Here is a 15,309-nt window from a genome sequence, read left to right as displayed (position 1 = left end):
GACCATTGTCAACCAGCAAGGGACCAGGGAGACAGTGCATGGTTAACTTCTGACCGGAGGTCAATCGGTCCCAACGATTGTTTATTAAATCACTGGACATTTGGGAACCGTTAGCACAATGGTTTGGTTCTGTTTGCTCTCCTTGGTGCTGTTTATTTGTATAGACTTCACAATCACCTTTGGAAGAAGACGAGTACAGAAATGTATCGCATTCCCAGGCTGGGGTCTCCTGTTAGGTCCAGCCACCCATCTTTTGATTTACCCATTAAAGATAAAAAGGCATTGCATTGAGAACAATTTGAGATTTTGCAACATGCGAATTCACGGATTGTGTGTGTGATTCGAAAAATACGAGGCTGCGGGGCTGTGCCTGCTCAGCGGCCTGTCGGCCGGGGCTGCCGCAGGTGAGCTGGCCCGGCAGCTGGCACTTGGAGATTGTCCGCAGTGCTTATGCCCTACTCGCTGTCTTTCTAGTGAAGGCCATGGGGAACAGGGTCGTCTCTCCAATTTCTGAAGGGTAGCCCATGGGAAGGCCAGTCTGAGACAGAGATGAAGCAGGGGGATGTGGAAGTCAGAATGCTGGGGTTCGAATCCCCTCTCCCCAATTACAAGGCAATGCCTGCCTTTCACGAAGTGGCTCAAAAGTGATGGCGGATGGTTCCAGGTGCCGCTGCCCAGCTGGGAGAGCCAGGAGCCGGGGCGTGGGGGCAGCTCTGGGGCGGCCAGCAGGTCTCCCCTGGGAGGGAATGGAGTGGCTGGCATCCAGGCAGGAATCTGCCCAGGGCTTGGGCGGAGGCTGATGGCCCCCAGTCAGGGGCACTGCCTCCAGGATGCCTCAGTTGGGGATTTATTTATAGAGTATGCCCCACCCACATCTGGGAGTGGATTTGTAACATTGAGCACATGGGAAGACACAGCTAGGGTGGAGGTGGAGAGCCTGAGGACATAGGGAGAGAGGCAGACCTTCACCCCCTGGGTTCTGACACCTGAAAGGGAACCAACTCATGTCATGGGTGGGAGGGTGGGTGGGGGCGGCATGTTCATCCACGTGGGAGACAGTTTTGAGGGGAATTTACCCTCTAGATACTTGTATGAAAGACGTCACTAACATGAAGTAAAATAAAATGAAATAAAATAAGATAAAATAAAATAAAATATAAAATAAAATAAAATATAAAATAAAATAAAATATAAAATAAAATATAAAATACAAAATATAAAATAAAATATAAAATAAAATAACAATAAAATAAAACATAAAATAAAATATAAAGTATAAAATAAAAAATAAAATAAAATATAAAATATAAAATATAATAAAAAATAAGATAAAATAAAACATAAAATAAAATATAAAATATAAAATAAAATAGGGGCACCTGGGTGGCGCAGTCGGTTAAGCGTCCGACTTCGGCTCAGGTCATGATCTCGCGGTTCGTGGGTTCGAGCCCCGCGTCGGGCTCTGTGCTGACAGCTCAGAGCCTGGAGCCTGTTTCAGATTCTGTGTCTCCCTCTCTCTCTGCCCCTCCCCCACTTGCACTCTGTCTCTGTCTCAAAAATAAATAAAAATTTAAAAAAATTTAAAAAATAAAAAAATAAAATAAAAATAAGATAAAATAAAATATAAAATAAAGCATAAAATAAAATATAAAATAAAATATAAAAACAAAATACAAAATAAAATATAAAATAAAACAAAATGTAAAATAAAATATAAAACAAAATAAAACATAAAATAAAATATGAAATAAAATAGAATAAAATAAGGGGGAAAAAAGACGTCGCCCACACGGTGAACCTCCGGTTTGCCAGAAAGGCAGAAACATTTTCCAAGTGGGTTTCTTCCATCCGGCCCCCACGAAAGGGGAACGTATGCCTTATTTCCCAGTTTGGGTATTTCTGTGGGAGTGGCGAGTCAATGTTTTTAAAATATGTCACGTTCCGATGTATTACCTTCATAGAGCAAGAAAGGGGAAAGGAGCACATGGCATCTCCCTCGCCACCCTAGGGGTCTTCTCTCCAGGTGGGACCGGCTTTCTTATGGACCGGTTCCCCCTCCCCCTCCCCGCCTACCCCTGCCGAGTGCGTCCAGGTCCTGCCCGGATTTCTTTCACAAACGCAGAGGACACATCAAAACACACAACCACGTCTCCTTGACAAGTTGCCTCTGAAGCAAGTTACGCGGGACGCCTGGCAAGTCCTTTCCTTGTGCGTTAGGTAGAGGAAGGTGGATTCTGGTTTCTAGAAAAGTTCCCTCCGCTCACTGGGCTTCAAGTTAAAGACACGTCATAGCCAAGTGGGCTCCAAGAGAGAAGCACAAGTGGTTATAAACTTTCCATGTGTCCCCCCTGTCCGGCCAACCCCCCAGCCCCCCCACCTCTGCCCACTCTGACCAGGATTCCTTAGCAGAGCAGACATTTGCTCATCAAAAGTGCTTTCTTTTCCGGGACACGCTGCCCTAAATCAGAGACCCAAAGAGAAAAAAAAAAAAAAAAAAAAACTTCAGCCCAACAAGTTTTGGTTGAACACCTCTGATAATACCTAACATCGAGCGGTGGCTCAAGCTGGGACTGAGCTGAATGCTCGGTGCATTCTTCGGAGACTCGCGCACTTGCCCAAGGTTACAAACAGCAGGGTGCAGGAGTCGGGGCTCCAGGGCAGAGAGCTCAGCCGGGACTGGAGCCGCGGGGCTGCGACCTCAGGACACCGCCCGACCCTGGTGCTGCGGGACCATCTAAACCGGAATGTAGGGATGCTGTGACCTGCGGTGGGGAAAGACGAAACCTTTCTTTGTATCATTTCTGCAGCAGGAATTTCAGCATCCCGTCCGATTGTGGACGTGACAGCAAACCCCTGTCTGAGTGGCGCCTGTGACTTTTTCTGTGAGAGGAATCACCGATGTTTTCACCGTGCATCACAGTGGCCGTAGAAATTAAAAAATTTCGTTTCTGCTTGTCACCAAGTTGAAATGAGGAGTTATGAGACCCGCGGTGGGACCTTGTCATTTCATGCGTACAGAAACACGTCCAGATTTAAGTCACAAATTTTCGTTTTCAGTACTTTGATAGCTGTGGTGGTTTTCTGGAGCACCGACCGTAACAGATTACAGAGACCGGGCGACTTAAACAACAGAAACTTACTCTCTCTGGGTCTGGGGGCCAGAAGTCTCAAATCAGGGTGTAGCTGTGACTGCTTGGCGGGGGAGGGGCGGGGGCAGAGCCTGAGCGGGCCATCCTGATGGAGGGGAGTTCCCAGGGTGTTCACGTGTATGGGAGCTGTGGGCCCGCCTGCCTCCCCGTCTCCCTAGGGAGGCCCTCGCCTTTCCCTCCTGTGAGCTGCCCACGGGAACTCACTTGGGATCCCCGGAGGGCAGGTTTCCCCAGGGAAGGCTGGTCCAGCCCCCTCCCGCCCTCACCAGGCAGGCACAGAACACCTGGGCACTGCCCGTCCGGCCGTTCCAGCAGCCACGGTGCGGGGCCCGAGCGCGCAGGGCCAGGCTGGGAACCCGGTGCAGCCAGGGACATCTCTCCTTTGTGATCCTGCTCAGAGTGGCTGCATGCAGGAAGTTCCTGTCCCTGATGCCCGCCCAGCACCAGCTGGTAAATCGCTCCCTGTGGCCCTGGATGCCTGTGGGGAGGGGGCAGGGGCTCTAATTGCTCACCTGCTGCTCCAAGGTGCCAAGCCCTGGGGGAGGGGGCGGACATCTGGGGAAGCCTCTGGCTAATTGGGCAGGTGGCTTCTCCCTGGGTGGGGGGGGGGGGTTGCACCGGTTCCTTTAAAATGGGCAGGGAGGATGTCCCCTCACCCCTCCTGTCCCGTTTCCTGGGATTTTAGAGGTGACTTCCTGGGTTCCGTTTCCTCCATTGGTCTGCACCACAGGAGCAAGATGCAGAGGTGTCTCTTCTGAGGCTCACCTGGGCCGTGCACACTTGGCGGGGCTGGGTGGGGACGGGCGGAGGTGGGGGGACGGGTCCTGGTGTGGGTCCTGCCCTCCCACCAAGCGATGCCGAGTAGAGGGGGCGTAAGGATTGTGGGCCACCTGCCACAGAGACAGGCGTCACTTTTGCAGAGGTGGCAGGTGTCACGAGGGAAAGCTCATAAGTGTGGGCGCACAGTTAAATAAACAGACCCGAACGGTGCTTCCCCAGACCGCGTGCTCTGGCATCTGCCCTATGCAAATGTGGGTCTGCGTTAGGGAGCGGAGTGAGGGCCGCTAGGCATTGGGGTGTAAACCGAGGCCCTCCGCGTTGAACCGCTGTGACCCGCACCTTCTCAACTGCCCGCTCCCTCTTCCTGGCCGTTTTCTGCTTCCCGCTGGCCCCGACCACCAGCAAAACCCTGTAATTAGGCATCTCTTGTCGGGTTTTTTTTTCTTTCGGAGGAAGGCAAGCCTCAACTTGCTTCTGGGTTCTTAATTTTTGATCAGGGATGCTCCTTGACTAATTATTTGGCAGTAATGAGGGAGGAGGCATCGAGTGGGGGACGTCTCCCTGAGCTTTCAGACCAAGCCGTAAATGTAAGGACGAGGCATTTGGTAAACAGGACGCTAATTGGATTAATGCGAAACTAATGAATTCTAGAGAAAATAACAGAAAAGACGATTGTAAGATTGAGGTCAAGGTAATTCCAAGAACACTGTCCAAATCTCCCTCCGGTCGATTTGATCTTTGAAAATATTTAGAATGAGACAAAGAGTCTACTCTCCACGGTGAAATGTGTAGGAGAGTAATTTCTGGACAGCATGTTTTAAAACAAGAAAGGCTCAAGGGGAGTGGCACGGGGTGAAGGGCTGGGAACCCTGGCCGGCTGCTTTTCCAGAGTTTCCGGGACTGGCTGGCCCCAGATCAGTGTGAGTGACCAGCAGAGCTTGAGTTACTGACTTTCTCCTTCTTCCAGTTACTGTAGTGAAAAGCCCTCCGTTTGCTTTGTCTCTCCAACCCCCTTCTCTGGTGGCCAGGACAGCCCTGCCAAATCCAAGAGGCAGGGTGTGGACCAGTGCTTTGCCCTTTGTGACCTTTCGAATTTCGTGCTATTCGAAGCCATTCCATTGACGAGAGTTCTTGATGGTAAAAGGTGACAAAATCATGGTGAGGGTGGCCCTGCTTAGGAACCGGCTAGAAAGGGGCTCAAATTCACCCCAGATGTGCCACTTATTCATGTGATCTTGCAAAGCTTGGCTTTTGTAGGATGAGAGGAAGAAATGTCTTCCCAGAAACACTGTGGTCCCAGAGCGCCACCCACAGTCCCTCATCTGGGCCCCTCATCTGGGTGTCATACTGGGGGCCACTGGTGTTTCAGAATTCAGATTAAAAGAAGAATACTTTAGAAGAGTAGCACAGTACCTGCATCTTGTATTAAAAATTTTTTTTGAATGTTAATTTATTTTTGAGAGAGAGAGAGACAGAGCGTGAGCAGGGGAGGGGCAGAGAGAGAGGGAAACACAGCATCTGAAGCAGCTCCAGACTCCGAGCTGTCAGCACAGAGCCCGACATGGGGCTCGAACTCACGGACCGTAAGATCACGACCTGAGCCGAAGTCAGACGCGTAACCGACTGAGCCCCCTCAGGCATCCCAATGTTTATTTATTTTTGAGAGAGAGACAGAGACAGAGTGCAAGCAGGGGAGGAGCAGAGAGAGAGAGGGAGACACAGGATCTGAAGCAGCTCCAGGCTCCAAGCTGTGAGCACAGAGCCCAATGCGGGGCTCGAACCCACAGACCGTGAGATCATGACCTGAGACGAAGTCAGACGCTCAACCGACTGAGCCACCCAGGCCCCCCCACCCATGAATCTTGTATTTTAGAAACACCACCAACGGGTCCGATGGAAACGCCCCGCAGTCCAGCTCTCCCCCGTTCCTGCAGCAGAGTGCCAATGAACGTTTACACTGAGTGGGTTTAGAGTTTGCGTCTGCCCAGCGGAGTCTGCCCCAGACGGAGGGAAAGAACTCCCAGTTTTCTGAGCTCTCCGGATTCCCAAAAACGTACGGAAGTGAGGCTAGGCTGTATTCCACTGAAGACTTAATTTGCGCATTCATTCATGGCTCGTGTGTGAGGGGGCGCCCACCCTCTCCCTGCAGGGTCTGAGCAGGCAGGTGGGGGCCACACCCAGGACCCACCGGACCTTGGCACCCTGCCGAGGGCCTGGGAGCGGGCTTTGTTAATGGGGGTGGGGGGTGTGGGGACGGGTCTTGATGGTGGGATGGGGTGGGGGGACAGCTGGGGGGCAAGAGAGCCCATCCCCACGGCTCCAGCAAGCCCCTTCCCTCGACATTTGGAAACCTGCACTCAGGAGGGCGGGTGGTCAGACACCTGATGCTCAGGAGACAGGAGCCCAGTGACGGCCTTGAACCGTGAAAAACAGAAACAGACACGGGAAGTACGCGTGCCGCCCGGGTGCGCCTGGAGGAGGCGGCTCGGTCACGTGATTTGTGCGGGGTTTATTTCCAGCCTCTAACTGCCCCGCGTTGGAGAAGTCGCACGACCTCCGCGCCTCCCTTTCCTGGGGTGTAAGATGGGGTTAGTAGTTTTTCTCGTGGGGCTGATGTGAGGGCCTGGGACTAGGGCCTGTAAGACACTCAACACGGTCCCCGTGCAGAGAAAGCCGGGTGTCAGGCTGGAGCAGAAGGCGTCCCGGCCTGTGCACTGCCTTGCGGCCGCTGTTTCGCTTTCGAGCACGTTTCCGGGGTCTCGTCCTTGTGAAGCAGGGGTGGCTGGTAAACGTGAGGGAGCAGGAGGCGCAGAGGCGAGGGAGGAAGGGCGGCTGAGCAAACAGCCTCCAAGGTCCCCCCGCCCGACCGCAGAGAGGCGCGCCCTGTGTCTCCCCAGCAGAAGCGGGACCTTCCGCCTCAGGAATGAGTAAATGCCGACCCTGGGCCTTCTCCTGGAAGAGTGGGGGCCCCCCAGGCACCCGTGTCCTAAGGCCCCAGACCTCTGGACATGTTATTCACGCGGCCAAAGGGACAGTGACTCAGTCGGGGACCTGGAGGTGGTGATGACCCTGGAGCATCCAGCTAGGCCCATGGCATCACACAGGCCCCTGTAACACGGAGGCTGGAGGGTCAGGGACAGAGGGGGCCGTGGCCGTGGAAGCAGAGGCTGCAGGCATGGGCTCTGAATCTGCAGGAAGGAGCCTCGAGCCGAGGGACATGAGCACCCTGGCCACTGGAAGAGGCCGGAAGTAGGAGGAAGCAGCCCTGCCACCGTCTTGATTTTAGGCCCACGAGACTCCCCACACTCCGGGCTCCGGGACCCTGAGAGAGTGCGCGTGCGGCCACGCAGACGGAGCCTCGGGTGGTGTCCTGCTCTCATCCTGCTCGAAAGACGCCCAGGCCCTGGGCCAAGGTTCGCACCTGGACCTCGCGGATGAACATCGGGCCCCGGCCTAGGCAAGAGCGTCCCGGGAAGAGCTTTCCAAGAGGGTCTTGTGGTGGCAGGAAGTTGTGTAGGAATGCTTGTCCGGCTCCCCACTGAACACCCCAAGCTGGTGGCCATTCTCGCTGCCTCGACTGTGTCCAGAGGCCCGTCTGACACCATCACTCAGGGCCACCCACCCACCTTTGGTCTCAGACATGGACGTCGGGGGCTGTGGCAAGGTTCTGTGAGCCCTAAGTGTTCAGGGCTGTGTGTTCACCACCCAGCTCAGAAGGCAGGGCCCCAGCCTCCGGAGTCAGGCCGTCCGTCTCTCTACAGGGGATGGGCTGGGAAGGAGGGCGTGCCAGGAGGTCACCCCCACAGGAGCCCTGGCCATGAGATCTCACGGGCCGGGGTTGGGGGGGACCCTCCCAGGGTCGCATGGCTTCAATGAGGGCCGCTTCCCAGACGTGCAGGTCACGGGACCTACCTGCTGTGGTCAACAGCCGGCCGTGGGCAGCCTGGCATTGCCCGCTGGCTGCTTTGCCTCTTTTCCAGGACCGGGGAACACCTCCCTCCCGCCACCGCCCACTGTCCCTGCGTGTCCACGATGCCTCACACCTGCAGGCGTGTGCACACGCACACAGGACTCCCGCAGCCCCATCCCAGGCCTGACACACGGGCTGCACACGGACGCGGGCTATTCTGCAGAAACGTGTCCGTGTTCAGCAGGAGTCGGGGAGCCCACAGCTGCAGGCCGACGCTTCCCCAGGAACAGTCAGGGAGCAGAGCCCCTCGCCCTGGGTGGCCGGCCCCCCCCCCCCCCCCGCCCTCCCAGGGAGTCCAGGCGAGAGCACCCTGGCAGCGCCCCTCAGAAGTGTGTGCGTGCGTGTGTGCTGTGTCCCTGAAGGGCGAGGGCTTTGGCTCCCGGGTCGGCCTCCTCTTCAGTTTCCATCCAGCCCGGAGACCTTACCCTGCAGGGTACCCTGCCCCCCCCACCGAGGGTTTCTCCCCAGACTCCACGGGGCCGCGGGGTCTGCTCCAGGAAACCACTGCAAACAACATTCCCCCAACTTATGTTACGTGAGACCGGATTGGTCTCCTGTTGCCGCTGTAACAAATTACCACAAATTTAGCGGCTTGGAGCCCCGTGGATTTGCTTTCCCACAGTTCCGGAGGTCAGAAGCCTGAAATCCATCTTTCTGGGCTAAAATCAAGGTGCAGGCGCAGGGTGCTCCTGGAGGTTCGAGGGGGAGAATGCATTGCTTGGCTTTTCCAGCTTCTAGAGGCGCCTGCACTTCCTGCCTCGTGGTCCCTTCCTCCCTCTGCAAAGCCAGCAGGTCAGCACCTGTGCGCCCCCCTGACCTGCTGCCTCCCTCTAACCAGGACCCTGTGGTTATACAGGGTCCCCCCGCCCAGTACAAGATGCCTCCGCCCCTGGATATGTCCCTTAATCCTGTCTGCATGGTCCCTTCTCCCATCAGGTGGCTTGAGCTTTCTGTGCTGCTGCCTGTGGTGGGGGAAGGAGGGGCAGTGAGTGGTGACACAGGTTAGGGTCCCAAATCTGGGCTTCCTCAGGGTCCTTCTGGCCAGTTGTTAAAAACATGTGCTTGGAGCGCTATCGACAATAGCCAGACTGTGGAAAGAGCCCAAATGTCCGTCGACTGATGAAGGGATAAAGAACATATGGTTTATGTATACAGTGGAATATCACTCGCGACCAAAAAGAATGACTTCTCGCCATTTGCAACAACGTGGATGGACCTAGAGTATATAATGCTAAGTGAAATAAGTCATCCAGAGAAAGGCAGATACCATATGTTTTCACTCCTATGTGGAATTTAAGAAACAAAACATGATCATAGGAGAAGGGAAGGAAAAGCAATATAAAAACAGATACAGAGCAAACCGTGAGAGACTCCTAAATACAGAGAACAAACCGAGGGTTGCTGGCGGGGTGTTGTGGGGGGATGGGCTAGACGGGTGATGGGCATTAAGGAGGACACTGGCTGAGATGAGCACTGGGTGTCATATGTAAGTGATGAGTCACTGAATTCTCCTGAAGCCATTAATACCCTAGATGTTAGCTAACCTGGATTTAAATTAAAAACAGATAAATAAATAAATAACCCCCAAGATCTAGGTGCTAAGAAAAAAGAAAGAAAGAAGAAACAAAAACCACGTGCTTGGAAAATCAGAATCCAGTCTCGAGGCCGCGTATTACACTGAATTACCCAAATTTGCCGTGTGTGTGCGTGTACGTGTGCTCCCACACGTACCGGCAGCACAAGACAGTTGAATATCAACTTCCTGGTTGGACCTAACGTTGAAAAAGGTGGGTCCTTTTTCAATCACCCGCCGCTTAGAATCACCCACTGACACGTCGCGGGTGGAATGTCATGTGTATGGAACTCGCTGTAGCTGGAGGGCAGCCTGCCGCGGAGGCCGGGGGTAGGTTCACGGGCTGGTTGCACTCTGCTCTCTGTTTCTGTGTGCGTGTGGGAATTTCTCTGATGAGGACTACAGGGGGACGTGCGGGTGTGGCTGACACAGCCCCACTCCGAGCCCAGCTTCCAGCTCTGCTTCCTGCGGCCAGGGGCCTGTCCCCAGGTCGCCGTGCGGAGGGCATGGTGCTGCCCGCCAGCCCCAGGGCTCCCAGCCACGCTCCGCCCCGGCGGCTCCAGGCTCCAGGCCGGCCACGCTGCTTCCTTGGTTCCAATGTCATTGCCTAGGCGACCGGGACGCTGCCTCCACCGCCTGCCTGCCCAGCCACGAGCTGCTTTGGGCCTCCCAGCCGCCTCCGCCTCCACACCGACCCCGACCCACCCTCGGGGCCCAGGCTCCGCCAAGGTAGGCTTGGGCTCAGCCTGGCTGCCTCTCTCAGGCCTGAGCGTGGGGTCCTGTCCTGGCCTCCCGGCCACACAGCAGCCACCTGCTGGGGGGGACAGAGCCCCCTCCCCGCTGCCTTCCACCTGGCACCCAGGAGTGGGGTGCCCTGGGGGCACAGACGGCAGACAGGGAGGCCGTGTCCGTGGTTCCCCTGATGGGCAAGGAAGACCAGCCCCTTCTGGTGGCACTTTGCAGAGCCCTCTGCCCCTGGGGGGCCCTGAGTGACCCAAAGGGCCCCAGGTGGGGGTGGGGGGGCAGGCTGGGTGGGGGCAGAAGCAGCTTCCTTCCGGCTGCCTCCTCCCCTTGGCCTGCTGGGAACTCTCTCTCTCTCCACTTCCTGCCAAGGAGGCACGGCCTGCCCAGGCCAGGCATCACCCTCCTTAGCTTCTTGTGTGGCTCAGTCGTGGTCGATAGGTGTGGCCATCCCCGCTGCACAGGCCAGAAAACAGAGGCCCCACACGTGCAGGCTGAAGGCACTGAACCTGTAGCTGGTTGCAGCGCGTGAACCGGCGTGAACGGGCTTGGAAGGGGAGGCGGGACACATGTCCTCATCCCCCTGCCCCTCTGTCGGCACGGTCCGTTATGCCATGCGCTCCCAGCTCGTCTGGACCCCGCCAAGGCCTGCCTCGCCTCTGGGCTCGCCGGGCCCACGTGTGCCTGCCAGGATGACCTTCTCCTCAAACGTCCCGCTGCGTCCCCGCTAGAGCTGGGCCCTGAATCTTGCTCCCCGTAGTCCACAGGCTCAGGGCCCTTTGTGTGGCCTCCAGAGGGCCCCGTCCCTTTTCCGGCCCACCCTGCTATTCCTGCTGTCCCTGACCTAAAGGCTGCCAGGGCCTGTCCTTGGCCGAGCTCCACCCTGTCGGTGCCCATTCTCCCCGGGCACCCAAGTTCAGTGTCAGCTTGGGAGACCTGCAAATGACAACGGTCATCTGGGCCTTCGCGCACCCTTGTGCTGACGCTGGCCATGATCCACACCCCTTCACGGCGCCCTTTACACTAGGGGGTAAAAGCTGGTTTATTTGTCTGTCCCCCAATAGAGGGGACCTCCTGGAGAGCAGGGCTGCCTGGTGGGGACGAGAGTGGGCTCGGACCCGGTCTGCGCTTCCCAGCTGTGTGGCCCAGGGCAGGTGACCTACCCTCTCTGTGCTTCTGTGAGAGCGTCTGGAGAGTAGGGGTGCAGCCTGCTTTCCTTGCTCCTGGGTGATTGAGGTCAATAAATACAGAACACCCAGGCTGGAGCTGGGACGGAGAAAGTACACAGTAGACACTGGGCATCGTCGTCAGAAAGATAACCCCCAGGCTGAGGGCGTGGGGGGCAGGGCGGAGCCCGTGGGGCAGAGACAGCTCTGTGGAACGCTGAGGGATGTTTCTGGAGCAAGTGAGGGATGGCTGGCCGGCGTGGGGGAAGTCACGTGGGATGTGCAGGGGACCTCAGAGCAGGGAGGAACATACTGTGGGAGTCGGACTGAGTGTCGGCAAAGCAGCTGGTGTCAGTGACTTTGGGGGGGGGGGGGAACCCCAGGCAGTTAGTGCGTTTCCAGGCCCAGAGCAGGCGTCCAGAGCGCCGGAGGGTCTGCATGGTGGTTGGGGGACACACCTGAGGGGCATCTCCTTCTAGGAAAGTAGAGGTGTCTAGAGGAGGGTGGCTGGGAGGGATGATGGTTTGGGAACAACCATCCAGAGCACGGTTGAAGGAGCTCACAGGCTTGTCTGGGGAAGAGGAGATTCCAGAGGACAGAGCAGGCGCCTCCAATGATGCCACGCTGGCCTGTGGAAGTGTGACCCCTCAGGGTAGAAACAGGGCCTGGGAGGGGAGGGTTGGAGGAGACAGAGAGGTCAGGGGTGCCTGGCAGCCCTGTGGGTGAGAGGCAGTGTCTGGTCACTGGCACCGGGCTCCACGGCCACCCCCTCCTGGCGGTCCCCGAGGTGGAGGCTCTTCCAGAGAGCCAGGGACTGTGCCGGTCACCTGTGCAGACAGGGAGCAGCTGCCACCTCAGTGTGCCGAGCGAACGCTCCCGGGCTCTGGGGATGCAGCAGTGACCGAGCCCTGGGAGAGCTGACATCTAGAGGAGGAAGCAGGGGGCCCGTCCAAGCCGCTGGGGCATTCCAAAGCTTCCTCCTGTGATGGGACACGGGTCTGTCTCAGCCTGCAGGCGCCTCGTTCCTGGAGAGACCAGGATGCGGGGCGGGGGTTCTGCTAACGAGTCGGGGACGGGCCAGTGACCGTTGCTACCCCTGGGCCAAGGCCTGGCTTATGCCTCCACTGTCGCCTGCTCTGAGCGACCCCTGGCCGACTGCAACCCGCGGCTGTTTCTCGAGCTCCCGGTGTGTCTGGATCACCCTGCAGGCTTCTTCCCACACACTGCAGGAAACAGCGGCTCAGAATGGGCAATACACCTGTCCAGGGTCACACAGCTGCCAAACAGCAGAGGTGGGCTGGCTGGGCGTGGACGGAGCGGGAGACGGAGCAGGGGTGTGGGGCAGTGCCGAGCTGCAGAGCAGGAAACGACGGGACAGGAGCCGTGTGCCTCGGCAGGACCTGCAGGTGTTGGGGGGAAGGACTCCGGCAGATCTGCAGAGGGCAGGGGGGCCCTCGCCACGGGTGGGGGCTTCGGGGTGGCGGGCAAAGAAAGGGCTGGGCAAGGGGCTTTCCAGGCAGGATGCTTGGTGTGCAGGTGGGGTTGCAGGCTGAGGAGGGTCGGGCCAGGTTGAGGGCAGGGGTCATGAGCAAGGTTGCTGGAGCCAGACTTCTGGGTAGGGCTCTCGTCCCCAACTAGCTGTGTGCCCTTGGACAGGTGCCCTCGCCTCTCTGTGTGTGTTCCCACATTGATAGTAAAATGAGCCGCAGATCTGCTGGTCTCAGCCCCCCCCTCGGGGATGCCGTGCTGGTTCACGAGGCTTGGGTGTTTCCGGTTTAGTTCCTGTTCCAGGAGCTGGTCTGCGACAGCCCTTTCCCACGGGGCTGCTGGGGCATCGCCGATCAGCCGAGCCCTTCTCCCAGCCGAGGCCTGAACTCAGCCCCAGGAAGCTTGTGTTACCATTGTTTCCTTCTAGAAGTGCACAAAGCCCACGTGGTCAGAGGCCCTGTCTTACGTGGGTGCAAAGCCAAGCCTAGACTCAAAGCAAAACTCCTGGCCACCTGACTCACAGTTCTCCGGGCGGGCCCAGGTGCCAGGGGAAGGAGGCCGTGGGCCACGACGGAGGCCGGTGGCCGGGGTAAGAGGCTGGCAGATGAGAAGGGGCAGGGCCGGGCGGGGGGGGGGGGGGGCTCCTGGGGTGGCTCCAGAGTCTCCCCCCACCCCCTTCGAGTGGGCCCCAGCCCAGGAGGGAGAGAGGGCAGCTTAATCGGGTACCTCCAGCTGTTTTCATATTTCACAAGTGCACCCTGGCCCAGGGTGGGGAAGCTAAATTTGTCCCTCCTTCCCAGGGCTTGGTCTCCCCCCAGCGTGGGCAGAGGGGCGGCAGGGAGTGGTCTCCGGGGGACATGAGGCCCCTAGTCATGCCCCCCTCCCTGGGCCCCGCGGGACCCCGTCTCTCCGGGGTGAGGATCTGGCCGGCCCTGTCCTGACCCAGCCTATCCTACCCTGCGTGGCAAGGTCAGCCCAGCTCTCCTGTGGCCACGTGGCCCGGGCCACAGGCAGGGGAGGGGGGCGAAGGTGGCTGCTGCCACTGCCCCCGGCTCCCTGAGGAGGGAGGCACTCCAGCCGGGTCCTCCAGCCAGGCCGCCCCCCACGAGGCCAGGGCCACCCCTGTTGCAGTGGGCGGCAGGAGCGACAGAGGCCTCTCGGCCCCAAGCGCCCTGAATGCCCCGAGCGTCCTGCTGGAATTCAGCGGGGCCGCCACCCAGGGAAGGGCGCCATTTCCCAGAGGGGTGGCCTGCCCGCTCCGTCCTCCCCTGACAGCTGCCTGAGCCCTCCACCCAGGTAGGGGGACTTCCGGGTGCCAGAACGTTCTCAGTGCCCTTGAATTGGGGCCACAGGGGTGACTAGAAGGGGTCCAGCCCAGGATGGCCCGGGTCCCCTCCTGCGATGGTCAGTCTGCTGCGTCAGTGTTTACTGGTGGGGGAAGGGGCCTCGTCACGGCCCTTGTGACAGAGCGGAGGAGACGAGTGTTTGTGAGTGGGGGTCAGGATGGAGCTCTTGGGCCTCGTTTCTTAGAACTGAAGGAAGTTGCCCCTCCTGGTGTGTGGGCACCCAGATGGCTGGGGGTGGGGGGTGCGGGCCCCGCGTCGGCCCTGTCTCGGGGCTCTATAGGCGGCTGGGACTGCCGTTCCCACGCGTGGGGTGCCTCTGTTTGAGGGGGCCTCGCAGGGGCCCCAGTTTTTCAGATGTGGCGTTGGAGCCCGGGGCAGGCAGCGGGGACAGGCAAGCAACCCTCCCTGGCTAGCAAGGCTGTCCTGTGGCCACACGGCCGAGGGGTGCTCCCCACCTGCCAGTGACGGGGCAGAATGAGGGGCATCCTGGCTAGGAGTCAGGGAGGACAGATGCTTCCTAAGGAGGCTGGGGTCTGGCCTGGCCTGGGAGGATACAGGTGGGGTGGGGGCCACGTGGGGACAGGATGGGGTCATAGATGGGCCACATGCAGATAGGGTGGGGGCCATAGAGGGGATCCGTGGGGACGGGGGGGGGCCGTGTAGGAGACATGTGGGGATGGGGTGGGGGCCGTGGAGGGGACCCGTGGAGACGGGGTGGGGTCACAGAGGGGCCACGTGGGGACGGGGTGGGGGCCGTGGAGGGGACATGTGGAGACGGGGTGGGGTCACAGAGGGGCCACGTGGGGACGGGGTGGGGGCCGTGGAGGGGACATGTGGGGACAGAGTGAGGTATAGTGAGAGGACGTGAGGGGACAAAGCACGGAGGCAAGGGGGCAGGGGACACAGGAACATGGCAGGGAGCAGGGGAGACATATGGGGACAGGGTGGGGGCAAGGAGGGGACATGTGGGGACAGGTAGGGACAGAGAGGGGACAGGGTAGAGGTCAGGGAGGGGACACAGGGGACAAGGCAGGGGGCATGGAAGGGACAGGTAGGGACAGAGAGGGGACAGGGTGCCAGGCAGGGAGGGGATGCG

General features: G+C 58.4%; 1 protein-coding gene across 4 annotated transcripts in view; it reads left to right on the top strand.

The window, feature by feature from the left end:
* The window catches only part of TP73 (tumor protein p73), a 60,686-nt gene that overhangs the window by 1,102 nt on the left and 44,275 nt on the right, over positions 1–15,309 (top strand). The window contains exon 1 of one of the 4 annotated variants that reach the window (XM_060624589.3): positions 9,766–10,201. The exons of 1 other annotated variant lie outside the window; for it this stretch is intronic. In XM_060624589.3, the coding sequence (XP_060480572.2) occupies positions 10,070–10,201 (132 nt within the window). In that variant the 5' untranslated portion in view covers positions 9,766–10,069. Of the gene's footprint in view, positions 1–9,765; positions 10,202–13,362; positions 13,457–13,898; positions 14,164–15,309 lie in introns of those variants that run through there. 2 more of the 4 variants (XM_060624591.2, XM_060624592.3) reach the window with 2 other exon arrangements.

The sequence above is a fragment of the Panthera onca genome, chromosome C1 (genome assembly GCF_046562875.1).
Source record: "Panthera onca isolate mPanOnc1 chromosome C1, mPanOnc1 haplotype 2, whole genome shotgun sequence".
Taxonomy (NCBI): Eukaryota; Metazoa; Chordata; class Mammalia; order Carnivora; family Felidae; genus Panthera; species Panthera onca.
The sequence above is the reverse complement of the archived record's forward strand: the minus strand, read 5'-3'. Positions and strand labels throughout refer to the sequence as shown.